The 13232-nt window shown below is 53.2% G+C and overlaps 1 protein-coding gene across 1 annotated transcript in view; it reads left to right on the plus strand.

Annotated features, from left to right (window-relative positions):
• QSOX1 (quiescin sulfhydryl oxidase 1) overlaps positions 1-13232 on the plus strand; it is a 42587-nt gene that overhangs the window by 15824 nt on the left and 13531 nt on the right. Inside the window, exons 3-7 of the mRNA XM_075528039.1 lie at positions 5644-5689; positions 6445-6547; positions 8725-8815; positions 11247-11392; positions 13067-13201. Of these exons, the coding sequence (XP_075384154.1) occupies positions 5644-5689; positions 6445-6547; positions 8725-8815; positions 11247-11392; positions 13067-13201 (521 nt within the window). The remainder of the gene's footprint in view (positions 1-5643; positions 5690-6444; positions 6548-8724; positions 8816-11246; positions 11393-13066; positions 13202-13232) is intronic.

Here is a 13232-nt window from a genome sequence, read left to right on the forward strand (position 1 = left end):
ACAGTGCTACCCTGTCCAACAGGGTTGCTATGAGTCGGCATTGCCTCATGGCAGTGAACTAGAGTTTAGTTAGAACGCGGTCCGATGAGAATTGTACCCTGGAAACTTGACCATAATGGCAGGCAAGGATGATGACTGCAAAGCGAAGACACGGAGCTTATGAAAATGTCATTGCACATGAAGAAGGACTGGTAGAAATTGTTGCAGTGGGCGGGACCCAGCCCCAAGCCAGATGAGTCAGCAGATGGAAAAAGGAGAGGACAATGGAAGAGGCATCACAAAGGTCACATCCACAGAACGTGTCTGCCGATGGGACAACGGGGACAGGACAATGGGGACAGTGGAGTGGGAGATGCTGACCCGGTGACAAGAAGGTTGGCAGATCCCTGGGTGAGATAGGAGGCACAGGTGGAGAAACAGGTTGTAGGAAGAGTGACTCAGAGTTGACTGTGTGGAGGCCGTGCCCTGGCACCTGTGTGGAGGGAACCAGGAGCCCAGGCTAGGTGAGCACTGGGGCAAAATATTCAAATCCCAGCGCATCTGGACAAAGGAGGTGAAATCAGAAAGGAAGATAAATGTGGTTTTAAGAACTCCTTCAGTCATTTACCCATTGAGCTCCTTGTCTGTGACAGTGGTTTAAACAGGAGCGCTGTGTCATCAGACAGGTGGCTGTAGGAGAGACCGGGGGATGTGCAGGCAGGAGACACCTGGGGCAGAGGGGACAAGAGCGGAGTCAAGGTGAGCGGAAAGCTGTGTGTGGCCCAAAAAGGACTGGTCAGTGTGGAGCAGAGCACAGACAGTAAAGAATTAAAGTACCAGGAAACTGGCACAAGATGGGCAGCCTCTGGCCTTGGAGCAAAGAGCAGGTGGTACTGACATCAGATTCTACTGAGAGGCACGGAGAGTCTGGAAGAGGTCAGTGCATTGGCCAAAGAGAAGGTCTCTGCGGAGTCTCCCCAGGGCAGTTTCAGCCGAGCGCGGAGGCAGGAACCAGAGCCAGCTGGTCAGGAAGGGAGAAAGGAAGTCGGGGAGAAAGCAGAGAACTGTGTTTGAGAAATCTGCCAGTGTAGAAAGGGAAATGCAGTAACTGGAGAAGGAAGGAGGGCCTCTCTGTGTCCACCGAACTTCCTCTGTGCCTTCCCTCGCTCACTTGTAAATTAGAGGGCTCAGAATCTGTTTGTAGACTTAGGGAGACACCAAACCCAATCTTCTGCCACCCTGTGGTTTCTGACTCACAGCGACCCTGAAAGACTGGAGAAGGGCTTTGAGTTTCCGAGACGAAATCTCTACGAAAGCAGCCAGCCTCCTCTATCCCTCGGAGATGGGTACCGTTGACCTTGTGGCCAACAGCCCGACACTTGTTCCATAGCACCTCCAGGGCTCCTTAGACTCAGGGAACAAGCTGATCAAAGTGAGGGAAGATGGAAAAGCCCCTTAGGTAGTAGGGAGCCAGAGCTCAGAGGCCAAGATGACTCTGGGCAATGGATAGAAAGCTTCTGGGGACAGAGAGCAAACTGAGGGACCAACACAGAGACACCTTGAGATAGAAGTGGAGGCCTCCCCGGAGCCCTGCACCTCATGGAAGGATTTTTGGAGTCCTGCACCCCCCCCCTCCCCACTGCCTTGTCACTTGTCACTCTTGCCAACTGGGGTCCTGTTGTTACTCCAAGTTGCCTTGGCTGGAACCCTAAGAAGGCTCACCTGGAGCAGGGAGGCTGCAGAGGTCATGCTAGCCTTTTTGAGTACGGGCAGATTTTGGTGGCTTGGGGGTTGATGGAGAAGAAAGTTACCATTTTCCCTTTCAATAACATTTCTTCTGAATGAAAATAACAGCTGGTGCTATTGGAAAGAGTGCTGGTTAAGGCCTCCGGGTGCCAAGGGTGTGTGTGTGTGTGTGTGTGTGTGTGTGTGTGTGTGTGTACACACACCAAAGGAAACAAGCTGAAGTTCCTCCTGGTTGTACATAAGCAAGTGCACCATTGTGAATAACTACCTCTAGGAGAATTTGTGAACAAGCAAAGCCTAAGTAGTTTCATCCTTGATGCTTCTGAGAAACTGTTTCTTAGACTTTGTCAGCTTGAGCTAATGTCCCAATCCAGAAAATCAGATCATTGTTGCCAGTATTACCACAGCTAGAGACCCTATAGGGCCGCATAGAACTGCCCCCTAGGGGCTCCGCAGCTGTGAATCCTTCTGGAGGCATAGAACCACATCTTTCTCCCATGGAGAACCTACTGGGCTCCAACCACTAGCTTTGGGTTAGCATTCTAACACTTAACCCACAGTGCCACCAGAGCTCCTTTGTACAAGTCATTGTACAAGTTGAGTCATTGCTGACTCATAGCGCCCCCTTTGGGTTTCCGAAACGATTTTCTTAACTGTTTACAGGAAGAAAAAGCCCAGCATGTAAACAAGGCACCACCAAGGCTCCTTTACAAGCATTTAGCACTGCTAAAGACGTAGGAGGCTCACCCAACCGTGGGAGCGAGAGCAGCCCAGTGGTACAACCAAAGGCATGCTGCCCAGTGGGACAGAATTGAAAGCCCAGAAGTAGACCCATCCACTTATGGGCAGTTGATCTTTGACAAAGGACGGAAACTCACTAGATGGGAAGAGTTAGTCTCTTTAGTAAATCATGCTGGAAGAATTAGATATCCATATGCAGAAAAATGAAGCAGGATCCAAATCATATCATATACAAGACCAAACTCAAGATGGGTCCACAACCTAAATGTGCAACCTACAACCGCAAAGACCATCAAAGAAACAAAACTCTCTGCCATTGAGTGTTCCAATCCTTAGTGACCCTGCTGGACGGAGGAGGGCTTGCTCTTTAGTGTTCCCAAGACTATAAATCTTTATAGTGGGAGACACAGCCTCACCTTTCTCCCAAGGAATGGCTAGTAGATTTGAACCACTGATCTCGTGGCCCAATACTGAACCCACTAGAGCTCCATGCATAACTGAAAACACTCAAAGACCTGCCCCTCCCCCCAAAAGAATTTGTTCCAAAGGACGACATTGACTCTGCAGCTCCGGGAGATGGACATATCTGATCAGAGCACACGGGAGCAGATGAAGGGGCAGGAGGAGAGAGTGGAACACAGCCTGGCCCACCAGGCCGTGAGGATGATGTTCCTGAGTAGAGCAGCCAGTCCACAGAGAGAACAACATGGCTGGCCCCACTATGAGAAATGATGCCCCGCAGTGACCAATGGCACTACAGGAGACAGCACCGGAGACACAGTGTGGGAATTGCACCTGATCTGATCCCACCACACCGAGGCAAATCACTGGGGGAGTGCAGCGGAACAGCAAGGGAATGGAGTGGCAAGGTCCCCAGGGAATGCTGAAAGTGGACTTTGGGGCCAGGGCGTGGTGCCCCAACAGACTGGACTGGAAAACGCTCCTAAGGGCCAGCAAACGATTCCTGAACTAACTACAAGCTTTTCTCTTGTGAAAAAAAAGAAAAAGAAAACACTCAAAGAGCAGAAAACAACATAGATGACTGGGACCGCCTAAAAACCAGACACTTCATGCATCAAAACATGTCACCAAAAGAGTAAGGAGAACTCACAGACTGGGAAAAACTTTTTTTTGGCAGTGACTTATCTGACAAGGAACTAATCTCAAAAACTTCCACATACCACCACCACCAAGAAGGCAATCCAATTAAAAAATGGGCGGAGGGCATGAATAGACACTTTGCCAAAGAAAACAGTCAGGCAGCCAACAAACACATGAGGAAATGCTCGCCACCATTAGCCACTGGAGAGCCACACCTCAACACGGCAGCGAGGGACCGTCTCACACCAACATCGATGGCAACGTTATAAAAAACAGAAAGCAGCAAATACTGCTGGCCAGGGCGGGGAGACTAGCACCCCTTTCCGTTGCTGGCAGGACTGTAACGTGGTGTACCCACTGTAGAAAATGGAGATAAAAATACTGCATGTGCAGTGATTGCAATACTTGGTATGGACCCTGGAGAAATGAGGACAAACATGGAAACTTCAACCCGTGTTCACTGTAGCACCGTTTATAATAGCAACCAAAAAAAAGTGGGAAACGGATGCCTGCCAGTGAAAGAATGGACATACGCTCAAGGGGCAACTGTACAGCACCGAGAAAAACTATGGTGTGAAACTCCTCGCTGCAGGTGTGAGCCTGGAGAGTAAGATGCCGAGTGGAATAAGTCCATCGCAAAGGGACCAGAGTTGTAGACAATATTTGTCATGAGACCCTTATTGTACAAAGTCAAGAAAAGGTTTTTGCACCGAAAAACAAAACAAAAACGCTCCTTGGTGGTTGCCCAAGCTGAGGAGGAGGATAAACTGCTCATTAGAGCATAGACACACATTAACACAGGTGACTGGAGAGACAGACAAAGATGTCGATGGGGTCATCCTCACTTTAAAGACAGGAAGGTAAGGTCCACAGAGATTTCTGGATGTCCAAGGCCATGCAGCAAGAGCAGGAAAGAGCCAGACCCTGAACCCAGCTCTGCCAGACCCCATGGTCACGACCCCTGCACTCAGCCATCAGCTGGCAACAATGCCACTCTTGGGGGTAGAGGCTCCATGGAGCTAAAAGTGGCCCTGAGATTGGGGACCCTCAGGAAAAAGGCCCCATCCCAGGCGGCAAGCTCTTTCCCAGGCGTGAGTTACTCATTTCAGTCTCTGGCACCATGTGGGCACAAGCTCAGTGTGTAGCAGGTTGTCCTCTGTTCTCTGTCACCTCCTCCCGGAAGAGGTGGGGTAGAGGGCCAAGTGCCATAAAGAGGGCATGAAAAGAGGACAAAGTGATGTGTTAAATTGGTCTCTCTGAAACAAGACTTCTTTCTTCATTGGCCCCTGTGCCGGAAGCCCCTCCCCCTGTTGAGTGCCCTCTGGGAGTTCTCAGGGACGCATACATTGCCCTCAGAGCCCCTTTCCCATGATAAGGGGCAGGGCAGATTTCCACAAATAGCAGCTGGCATTTTCCCAGGGATGGGTGATGTGACTTGGCTTTCTTTTCTCTTGTGTCTGCGAGGAAACTCAGCCACGATTCTTCACCATTCACTCATCTGGTATTTTCCATCGGGTATGTTCTAAGCACCGATACTTTACGGAGCCCTGATGGTGGTGTGCTGAAAGCTTTCCATTGCTAACTGCAAAGGTGGGTCAAGCCCATCAGCTGCCCCTCAGGTGACGGAGGAGGAGATCTGCTTCCATGAAGATGCACAGCCCCCTGTAACTCTGGAGCAAGGGCCCGCGCCGGCCAAGTGTGCGCAGAGCTGCCGACAGCCCCCCTCCGGTGCTCGGAGACTTAAAGGCAGAGATGGGTTGTGCAGAGATAGGATCCAGAGATGGGAAAAGAGGGACCGAAGTCAGGGTCCCGCTCCAAGACATGGCAGATTTTATTTTTAATTTTATTTTATTGGGGGTCCTTACAGCTCTTCTCACAATCCATACACATATCCATTTTGTCAAACACATCTGTACACATGTTGTCATCATCTTTTTTCAGAACATTTGGCTCAGAAAGTAAATGTGTCCAAGGTGTCGTACAGTCGTAACGGGCTTGACGTAGGTGTGTCTGACCCCGGTCTCGTGCCCGTGACTCCCATGAGACGCCGCCTCTCACCTGTGTGTTTCCTTTTAGTTCTTCAAGGCCTTCACCAAGAACGGATCGGGGACACCCCTGTCAGGTGGGTTTGTGACTGGTTGTCCTCTTGGCCTGGCTCGTGTTTGGCCCCGGTCTCCCTCCTCCCCTGGGTTTCTGATGGGCTGGGGAGGCCTGACCATCAGCCTTCCCACGGGCAGACCTGTTTGGGGTTTTCTGGAAGGAAAGCACCTTCCCCAGGCAGCCTAGAACAGGGGTCGGTCGGCAAACAGCAGCTTGCTGCGGCTCTTTGGGTAACGGCATGTGGCTTTGAAGTAAAATTGAAAACAAAATGTTAAGGGATATTATTCAGATAAAGGTGATTTCATTTGTTTGTAAACACATATTTATATCTCTCAATTAGTCTCTACATTGTTGTGACGGACAGGATTGGCTGTTGGGACTCAAAAGCTGGCCGGCCCCTGGCCTTGAAGATCCCCCGGGGAAGGCTCAGCTGAGAGCTTCCTCAGCCTGGCCCACCCAGGGCCCTGCTGGCATGAGCGGGTGGTGCCGTGTCTGTAGAATAGCCTGTGATATAAAAATGGGGCTCTCGCGCAGAACGGAGGCCCTGAGGCTTGTGGGAGCCCCAGGATCCTAGTCTCAAGCCTCTGCCTGCTGCGGGCGGGTCTCCGTGGGGCACTTTGGGACCCGAGGAGCATCCCCCACCTTCACTCCTCTGTTGGTTCTGTGGGACAGCATGTGCCCTTGCCCTCAGTGCGTGTCCCCAAGACTGGCAAGGGCAGTGATGGATTGAACTCCTCTCTCTCTGCCCCGCACTGCCCGGGGGCTTCCCCTCTGCAGTGGTTGGGACAGATGTGCAGACACTGCGGGAGCGGCTCATCGATGCCCTGGAGACCCACCGTGACACGTGGCCCCCAGCCTGCCCCCCACTGGAGCCTGCCAGGTATGTGGGGCTGGGCCGACTTGATGCTGGGTGGGCCACGACCATAGGCCTAGGAGTGAGCAGGTGGGGCGAGCAGGTGGGTGTCTTCCTGCTGCCTCGCTTGGGACAGACCCCGCAGCATGCAGCAGCTGGAAGAAGGCCTGATTGAGGGGCCGGCCTTCCAGAGCTGGCTGACAGATTCCGGGCCCGCCCACTGGGAGGGAGACCTGGTAGTGCCTGCTGCCCCTTCTGGTTAAAACTGCCCTGGGGCACGTTTGGGGAAATGCAGCCGGATTCTGTATGCTCCAACCCACGGAGGGAGGGGGGCCCGAGAGTCAGGGTGGGCATGGGGAGAAAAGGGGTCCTAAAGGCTGACCAGAGCAAACTCAGAAGGGGAAAGACCTCTGAGGTGAAGGTGACCATTTGTCTGGGCCGGCGCTGTGACCGCGAGGTAGGGGTGGCCTTCGCTGCTCGTGCTGCGGGGTGTCCGGGACAAGGGTTGCTGCCCTCCGCCTGCCTGCAGCGCAGGCTTCCAGGGTCGAGCCTCTCCAAGGCCAGCGAGGCCAGTGAGGAGTCTGCGTGTTGTCCCCTGGCTCGCCTCAGGGGACTGAGACGGGTAGATGGAGAATGCATCTTTTCCTTCTGGGTGAGAACTTAAGATAGGGTATTGCTCACCTTCGGGGACAGTCACAAAGCAGGACTGAACTAAGTACGGTTAAAGCCAGCCGAGAAGCCTGAGTGAGGCAGGCGCTGCAAGGCAGAGTCCTGCGGAGACTCTGTGCCAGCTGGGATTGAACCCAGCTTAGAAGACTCCATCAGCTTTCCCACTTCTTCATCCTCGCGCAGAACTCGTCGATACCCTGGGCCCAGGACACAGTGGTCATGTGCTCTGGGGTCCCACCTCCCTAAAACAGCCCACCACCCTGTAGTCTGCTCCCTGCTCCTTCTGTTCTCTCTCTCTCTCTCTCTCTCTCTCTCTCTCTCTCTCTCTCTCTCTCTCTCTCTCTCTCTCTCTCTCTCACACACACACACACACACACAAATATCCTTATGGCACATTTTCAGCCCTGAAAGATCTCAAAAGCAATGAGCCAGGCAGACTTGCCAGCCTCACTCAAGTGGCTCTTCCCTCGAGCTGCGTGGAGAAAGGTGAGGCGGGAGCTGGCTCCCATTCAGGACTTGCCTGTCCTCCAGTCTAGGGAAGGCCTGATGAAGCTGGCTGAGAGCCACTCTCGAGTCTGTTGGAGGCCATGACACCTCTTCCATAGAGTCTGGCCCCACCCCTGGAGCAGATCCCTCGGCCTCTGGCTGGGCGGGGCTCCAGCGGGGCTCCAGGCAGCACCTCTGTTTGCTGGTAGTCCCTGCCTCTCAGTAAACCCAGTCGAGGAAAACAGGTCTCCAGATTGGAAGGCCTGACCTGCAGGCATGAGGCTGGCATCCTTGGCGTCCTTCTCACCTGCTGACCTTTAAGCATGTGGAACGGTGTTCTGTCTGTAATTGGAATAAGGGAACAAGTAGTCTTGTGTTCATTCAGTATCTTCTGTTGAAACTTTAATTGTTAAAAAGAACACCAATATCTCACTTGCTGGATCAAATTTGTCTTAGTATTCTCCCCTCCGCCTTTGCGCCGGGCCTCAGCTTCCTCATCTTAAAATTAGCTTGGCTTAGATAGCCTCTACATTCTTCTGCACCGAGACTTCGGATTCTGTGATTCGGTGTTCCTGTCTCCCGCTCGGGAGCAAAGCACTGTCTTCCGGCTGGTGTTACCTTCCACAGACAGAACTTGTATCTGAGGAGTCTAGTCTCAGCTTCTCAGGGACTCTGTGCAGGCAGCCAGAGCCTGCTCCAGAACCACGACAGACACCTGACCTCACAGTGCTCCTCCCTAGCACCTCTCCCCAGACCTCCTGGGCCCACTCCTAACTTTGGGAAGACACAAAGGGAAGAAGTGGGAAACAGCAGGGGGACCAGAGGAAGGCCCCGGGGTTAGGTAGCAGCAATATACTTTGAGACCATGGGCTTGGTTAGCTCCCCTGGGGGGCTGGCAGTGGGAGACCCCCACCAAGCTTTGTGGGGAGACCGAGGATATGTGATAACTGCCCTCACAGTAGCGTGGCCGCCTGCACCCCACATGGTCAGCAGTTGGGCCTTAATCTCCACTGGCTGTGGAGGGTGGTGACCAGCGTTGTCTCTTGCAGGCTGAAGGAGATTAATGGATTCTTTGCAAGAAACAGTGAAGAGTACCTGGCCCTGATCTTTGAAAAGGAAGGCTCCTATCTGGGTAGAGAGGTGAGCTGCCCTCAGCTTCCCTGCTCATAGGGACTGCCAATCCCAGGGGCTCTGCTGAACATTTCTGTCCTGACCCCTGCTGGGAGAAATGGGAAGAGCAGGCGCTGGACCATCCTAAAAACTTTTGTGTCACTTGGTGCTTCTTGAGCATTGCATCAGACTGCTGACGTACCTACTTATTAGTGATCACCGTGATGGGGATGGTGGGGTCACATGCCCATGATCACACAGCTGGTCACAGTGTTATTTGCACATCGCTCCTCACCCCCATCAGACTGGAGTCTCATGGATGCAGACAGCCACATCTTCTCCCGCAGAGCAGCTGACGTGTTCTAACTGGTCACCGTTTGCTTAGCATCCGAGCGTTCCAAGCTCTGGGCCCAGGGTTCTTTAGCTGGCACACAGCTGGTGCGTTCTAGAGACCCCCTTGACTTGCCTGCTGCAGCAGCTCTCTCTTGAGCCCGCAGCCGGCTCTGGACTTGTGCACAAGCCACTTGGGAATTTTTCCGGGATGCAGAGCTAGCTGGGCCGGCGCCTGGGAGATGTTCCAGGACAGTACAGGGACAGAGAAGGAGCATGAGGCTGGGGACGAGATGAGCCACCACTGTTGGCCCTGGAAGGTCTTGCTGCTGAAACTCATCAAGCACGGTGGGGAGCTCTGCGCTGATTGCTAGATGTTTGTTGGAATCAGCTCTTCTCTCTCTTCGCCCACACTGTCCCCTAAGTGACCAGGGTCAGCACTCCCTGTGGGCTGAGTCAAGGGCCTTGTGCCTGCGGCTGGGCCGATTGAGGTGCTCAGGAGTGGTTAGTGTGACAGGTAGCAGAGTACGGAGGCTAAGAGTGCAGGCTTTGGAACCAGACTGAACTGGGATGTACAGTTACAGTCGAGGCTCTAGCTAGCTGTGTGGCACAGATATATAATTTCTCTTCTCACCTCAGTTTCTGCATCTATAAAATTGGAGTTTAAAAAATAAATTATTGTGTAGCTCTCACTCACTGGTATTGAGTCAATTCTGACTCATAGCAGCAAAGTAGGTTTTCCCCTGTGAGTTTCTGACTGTAACTTTTTATAGGAATAGAAAACCTCATCTTTTCCCTGGAAGCAGTTGGTGGTTTTGAACTTCTAACCTTGCAGTTAGCAGCCCAATGTGTAACCCACTACGCCACCATGGCTCCTCTTAAGTAGCTACTACGTGTTATTGTTACAAGGCCGTGTATAAAATTAAGCCATTTGGTCCTCCTAACAGTTCTGTGAGGTTGGTCTTATTAATATTATTTTGTAGCAAGGAAATTGAGGCAGGGTGGGATCTAGTCCAGGTGGAACCAGGATTCAAACCTAGGCAGCATGGCCCCAGCATAACATACCGTGCCCTCTCCTGGGCTCCCAGCCATGGTTCCCTGCCCGTTGTCTTATTTAGAAGATTACATGAGCTCAACTATGAATAGCATACTGTGTTAGTCTGGGTACATTAGACAAACAAATCCACAGAAACTCATGTAGAAGAGAGTTTTATATAAAGGGCAAGTGCACATCAAGAAAACATCCCAACCCAGTGCTGCCCAAGCCCACAAGTCCAGCATTAACCCATATGTCCGACACCAATCCACAAAGTCCTCCTCTATCTCACAAAACACACACAATGACGCTGACTGCAGGAGGTAAGCCGAATCAGTGAATGTGTAAGCATCTCAGCACTGACAGGGGTCTCCATACAGCTGCTCCAGCACCCAGGGCTGCATCAGGGTAGGTCCATGTGGCTTCCCCTCAGGGATGTCTTACATAAAGTGAGCCTTGCCAGCCGAAGCAGGGAACTGTCTAAGGCAGCTGCACCCTGGTCTGACCATCAGAAACCCACAGACCCAAGAACTAGAAAGGCGAGGCTCACCGAGCCATTTATCTCTCTGCCCTTCAATTAACCCCACGTTTGTTTATCAGCCAGGTTGGCACAATAATCCTTAACTATCTCCCATATGAGACCCACTCAGCAAGGGTTAGTTTTTCCTCTTTTTAGTGTTCTTAAAACATGGTAATCATCATGTCTGGGTAAGGATATTTTCTTGATTGTGAATATACACAGAAGATCTTATGAATCAAGGCAAAGGAAGCCGCATGTTATGACACCTTGTATAAATGACTTAGATTGGAGATGGTGGGATTCTGCTGCATTGGCACTGTCTGGATCCCAGATAGGAGGTCTTCACAGTTCCACGGGCCCTCCTTAGCTGGCAGTTGTTTCTGTGGCTAGAGGTAGCTGGTGGGAAGGGGGTCCCTCGCTCCTCACAAAGGTCCACTCTGAAAGGTGTGGAGTTGAGATAGGGGCTCCGGTAATGCCAGGCCCTGCCCAGCACACTGAGTCAGGACTCATGGTCTCTGACTCCCTCTGCCCAAAGCCTTGGGCCCCTCCCCCCAGATGCCCTCCCTTCTTTGCAGGTGATGCTGGACCTGACCCAGCACCGGGGCGTGGCTGTGCGCAGGGTCCTGAGCACAGAGGAGGATGTGGTGAGCAACTTTGGCGTCACTGACTTCCCATCGTGCTACCTGCTGTTTCGGAATGGCTCTGTCACCAGGGTCCCCGTGTGAGTGCAGTGTCCCCTGACCTCATTCCTGCTCCCTCCCTGTCCTTGTTCCTGTCTCAAGCCCAGAGGGGGCGACTCTGTGCTTTCTCCTGCAGTGGGCACTCGTGGGCAGGGTGGGCATCCTGTACAGGAGAAGCGCCTATCTGGTGGGGGAGGTGCCACTGCAGCCCAGGAGTCCTGCCACAGCCCTCTGGCATACCCAAGGAGGGGGCCATCCCCTTCCACTGTACCCACCCAACCACAGCCCTTCCCTGTTCACAGACAAACACCCTGGCAGGCTGTGGGCCTGGCACACGCTCAGAGTAGCCTGACCCTCCCTCCCTTTGGTTTTCTAATTGCAGAAAAGTTCATTAGAAGCCAGACAATAGTCAGTTCCAAAATGCCAAGCGAAAACAATCAGGCCGGTCTCTGCTGCTGTTAGGCTCCCGCTGCCGAATGGCCTGTGCAGTGGTGCCAGATGGCAGCTTGGTGTCCTCCCCAGGCAGTGAAGTGATGTCCGCTTGGCCCCCAGGCAGAAGCTTGAGGGCCAAGGAGATAAAGACTTAATTGGAGGTGCCCAACAAGCTGCCCCTCACGGCCACCAGTGCCATCCTGTGCTGCAGCTGGGCAGGGCGGCCACTTGCCCCCAACTTCTCCACCTGCCACGGCCCCCCAATCAAGCAGCTGTGGGGCTGGCCCTTCCCCGGTTCTGCTGGGGGGAGGAAGCGTGCCGCTGGCCACAGGGGGACCGAGGGCCAGCCCTGGCAAAGGGAGGAGGCATTGTTTGTTCACTTGGAGCTGGTGGAGGGGAAAATTGTTTGTGACGATGCCCCTCCTGAGCCATCTGCTCATCTATAAACATCAGGCCAGGATGGCGGAGTGGAAAGCAGTGCTTCCCAATGCCAGCTCCCCTGGGCTGCCTCATCACTCTGCTGCTGCTGGTGGGTGGCTGCATCTCTCCTGCCAGGTGGCCTGGATCTGGGCGTGTGAAACAAAAACAAACTAACTGCCTCTGAGTCGATGCCAACTCACAGTAGCCATCTAGACAGGGTAGAACTCACTGCCCTTGTGGGTTTCTGAGACGAACTCTTCACGGGAGCTGGAAGTCACGTGGGGCCCCAAGGAGCAGCTAGTGGTCTCAAACTGCTGACCTTGCAGTTAGCAGCTCCACCTGTAACCACTTCACCACCTGGCAGGGCTCCTTTTAGTGTGTAAAAGGGGCGGTTATATTCAGGTGAGTCCGGCCCTTCAGGATGCTGCTTCCAGTAGTGAGAGAGCCATCAAAGGAGAGTGAGAACTTGGGTGATTTGTTTTTATTTAAGTTTGTGCTGCTGTTGCTACGTTATATATGTTCAAGTCACATGTCAAACTCCATGACTTCCTTGGGGTGCCATGACACCCAGCAGGGCCTTGGAGCAAGTTTGGGAAGCGTCAGCTCCCATTTGTAACATCCGGGCTGTGGGAGGCTCAGTGCAGCTGAGGCAACTCGGATTCAGGAGATGGCTTCCCACATGTGCCCAGTGTACTCCTCCGTGTGTGGCAAGGCTGAAGTGAGCCCCAGGCCCCAGGTTTGGTCCCAGTGAGGACAAGGCAGCCGGACTACACCTCTTCACAAGCAGGCCAGTCTCGGGGGCCACTCTGGGACTTTGTACCCCTGCACTCACCCCCTCTTCCCCTGGATTCTGTCCCCTCCAGGCTTGTGGAATCCCGGTCCTTCTATACCGCTTACCTGCAGAGGCTCTCGGGGGTCACCAGGGAGACCACCCAGACCACGATGGCACCAACCACGGCGAACAATATCGCTCCCACTGTCTGGAAGGTTGCGGATCAGTAAGGCCGTAATGTGTTCTCTCCAGCCCTC

This window comes from Tenrec ecaudatus, chromosome 1 (genome assembly GCF_050624435.1).
Source record: "Tenrec ecaudatus isolate mTenEca1 chromosome 1, mTenEca1.hap1, whole genome shotgun sequence".
NCBI classification, from domain to species: domain Eukaryota; kingdom Metazoa; phylum Chordata; class Mammalia; order Afrosoricida; family Tenrecidae; genus Tenrec; species Tenrec ecaudatus.